The sequence below is a fragment of the Stigmatopora nigra genome, chromosome 14, assembly GCF_051989575.1.
Source record: "Stigmatopora nigra isolate UIUO_SnigA chromosome 14, RoL_Snig_1.1, whole genome shotgun sequence".
Classification (NCBI taxonomy): domain Eukaryota; kingdom Metazoa; phylum Chordata; class Actinopteri; order Syngnathiformes; family Syngnathidae; genus Stigmatopora; species Stigmatopora nigra.
The window spans coordinates 6372343-6375821 of NC_135521.1; the positions used below are offsets into that span (position 1 = coordinate 6372343).

General features: G+C 38.8%; 1 protein-coding gene across 1 annotated transcript in view; it reads left to right on the forward strand.

The window, feature by feature from the left end:
• Positions 1–1805, forward strand: part of tnmd (tenomodulin) — a 45657-nt gene extending 43852 nt beyond the window's left edge. The window contains exon 8 of the mRNA XM_077732901.1: positions 1163–1805. Within this exon, the coding sequence (XP_077589027.1) occupies positions 1163–1372 (210 nt within the window). The 3' untranslated portion in view covers positions 1373–1805. The remainder of the gene's footprint in view (positions 1–1162) is intronic.
• Positions 1806–3479: the final 1674 nt, after the last annotated feature.

The window sequence follows — 3479 nt, forward strand, 5'->3', positions numbered from 1 at the left end:
ATTTGTTCGGTTTGCAGATTTATCAGAGCCCCTAAAACAAAAATACTGTTAATGACTAACAGATTATACTAGTGTATATCTCCTTAAATGTTCAGCCTTAAATTTCGTAGTTATACAGTTAAGGGGACAGATACAATTTTAGGAATAAGCAAGCTTATATCATATTTAGGTGGTCAACTTTATGCCAAAAGAAAATTGGGATGAGAGACTAATATTTGTACAAATTGTTTTTTTTTTTTTTTATATTTAATTCTGTCATTATTCTGGAATTCAGTAAATAGACTACAGTTAAACTGTAAATCCATATTGTCCAAATTCAACCAGTGTCCCATTTTTGTTGTCCTGCAGCAAATTGTGAAAATCTGAGCAAAAATGTCCCACACAAGACGCTTAAATTCAATTAACATTCTTTTGCATTCCTCAGATTTACCAATAGATGGAGCTAGTCCCTTAAACAGTGCCTTTCTTTTTTTTTGGGAAGCCAGCTTTGGGCCCGATTGTCTTAGAGCGACCATTTACTAAAAAGAGATTGAAAAGTGGCGCAACGTGGACCGAGGGCGGTCGTGGAGTTAAGTGGCACTTCTCCGAAGCCCATTAGGCCTTTCTCTTGATCAAAGGAGCGGCCCCCGCCAGTCTTCTGGGGCGTGAAGCAGCTAGCACAATGAGAAAAAAGCCAGGGGCCATTAAATCCACCTAATTTACCTTTCGTTTGGGTTCCAATTGGCCCCACTATAAATTTGGAGGCAGCCAGCGAGAGCAAATGAAAGAATCCTTGTTAGGCCATCATTAGTCTGCTAATTGCTTTAGGAATGTGTTACATACTTAAAGTCAAGGTCAGGGGGAGTTGCTCATTTGAATGCCGCGTTGGGAGGCAGGCCTGTCCACGCGCTGGAGTTATGAGGTCAGAGATGAACCAAATAGTGTAATTACGCTGCTTAAAAGGCACGTCAGAGCGCTTTGATTAAAGACCGACCCGTCAGAGATGACTGTTTTCTGTCCGTCTGCGGCACCCCTACCCCGCCAGAGCCGGTCAAGTAGGGAAGATCAAGGCTATCGCGTCATGTTTTATTCCAACCGAGATTTAATCACGTGTTTTTGCTGACGTGACAGTAGTCGGAGTTCTACGTTCTAGTGAGGGAATCATGCGGTTTTTACCTTACAGAGAGGCCTGGGTCTGGAACTGGACAACCGTCTGGATGAACGCGGGTACTGCTGCCAGTATTGTCACCGTGGCTACCGCTTCTGTCGCCGCTACCACGTGCCCTTGGGGGGATTCAACCCATGGCCGTACTACTACCGAGGTGGGCACGTCGTCTGCCAGGTGGTGATGCCGTGTAACTGGTGGATCGCCCGCATGCTGGGTAGAATCTGAACCACCAAACTGTGGTGGTCTGCCTTGAATGGTCGCTTTTGAAGCATTTTTTTACACCCCTCGAGGGATGAAAGCGGGCCAACGGCTTTTAATTATTTGCAAAACCGAATGGTGGTCCGGAGGCTTGCTCGTCATGCTAAATGGGCCCTGGGGCATTTTGGAGGCTCTTTTAAAGGAGTCCTCGTATATCATTTCCACTGCTTTTTATTTTTTATATCAAATATATTGCATGCTAAGATGTTTGGCCATTGTCAAATATGGCAGAAATGTATTTGTAGGAGGTTTTTACGGATATTTTTCCATTTTTTTTATACAGTCAAGGTTATTCCTTTGTAAAGCATGCTCAAATATTTTAGTTATGAAAATGCAGTTTGTAGCTTTAGATAATTATGAAGCAGAGTTGAAATTATTGGAATATACAGATTACACTCTTTACAGTAGTTCAATTCTTTATTTTTTCTGGACTCTTTGGTTTTTATTGTCTATGTTTATCTAGTAATAAGAAAATATAATCAAATTCAACTCTTTCCTTCCTAACTTGACTTAGTGGTAAAAAAATGATCTGTTTTAGCAGAAGTAGGCTTTTTTTATAACATTTATAACTCAAATATACTATCAGCCAATTCATTTAAATTAAAAGAGACGAACAAAAATGTGAACCTTCGATCCCAGAACCGTTAGGCCGACACACCGACCATTGGGACCACCGTGCATAGTAATATCCCCACCCAAAAAATATATAAATACTATCTCATTTAAACCCGAGTAAAAAAGAAAGGAAAGACATATTAGCTGATGCAAATACGTATAGATCGAGTTCTGTGGCAGCCACCATATTGTTATTTTTAAATCAATAATGTTGATGGCCTGGAGCAACGTGTCGAGTAAAAAGAATAGTGGGACAATTTAACAAATGTAGTAATTGCAAGCATATGTCAACTATACTGACAAGTGAATAGCTGGGAATGAAAACCTAAGGCGCTTTGGGAAAGTTCACGTCATCAATTCATTTCTTTCGATTTCCACCTCATCACAAGCTTTATTCTTCTAGTATTATTCATCTTAATAATAATTGTTTTCATGACTATGAAAGCATGTTTGCACGGAGGCTGCACACACACAACGGGAAGGAGAAGGTGTTATTTTTTTTTGCGAAATGCGCTTGTTTGTTGTCACTTTGTGTGTCCCACAAAGTCTCTCAGGACTCTTTTGTGTTGTTGAGAGAGTCAATTGTCACCGAAGCCTACAGAGTCCTTTTGAATGCTGCATACTAGTAGATACCAGCGCGTATTGAAGATGGCTCAGCGAGCGCTCATCGAGCCTGTTGGGACGCCGCATTCAATACTAACCACAAAATTGGACCTTTAAAAGCTTCTCAATCGAACACAATCCAATTTGTTCGTCATTTCAAACTATTTCCATCCTGGAAAATGGAAATGGCTTGGAAGAGAAAGAGGGGGGAAAAAAGTCTTCGTATTTATTTGTTAAAGACATTTTTCTTATTTTTTTTTGTACATTGTGGCTACTCCGTTAAATTGGGTGAGGGGACAGTGGAGTGAGTTTTTAAGAGTTTTTACTTCAAGAGGTGTGTATTAGACAAAGCCTAAATAATGTAAAATCCCAAAGGATTATACGAGTCCCTCTGATCCGAGTCCTTAACCAGTTGGAAATCATTTGGTCCGAATCTCAAGCCAATTTGAAGTTGTTTCTGTTGTGTTTTAAGAAAAAAAGCCTTATTATACTATATCGTTTTTTAGGGAAAAAATCCTTTCTATACCATGTCCCTTTTTAGTTTAAAAAAGCCTTACTTTACTATGTCGTTTTTTTAGGAAAAACCTTACTATACTATGTAGTTATTTAGGACAAAAAAAGCCTTACTATATTGTCGGTTTTTTTAGGAAAAAAAAGCCTTACTATACTATGTTGTTTTTTAGTGGGAAAAAGCCTTACTATACTATGTCGTTTTTTTTAAAGAAAAAAAGCCTTACTATACTATGTTGTTTTTTAAGGAAAAAAAGCCTTACTATACTATGTCGTTTTTTAAGAAGAAAAAAAAGCCTTACTATACTATGTCGTTTTTTAAGAAGAAAAAAAAGCCTTACTTTAC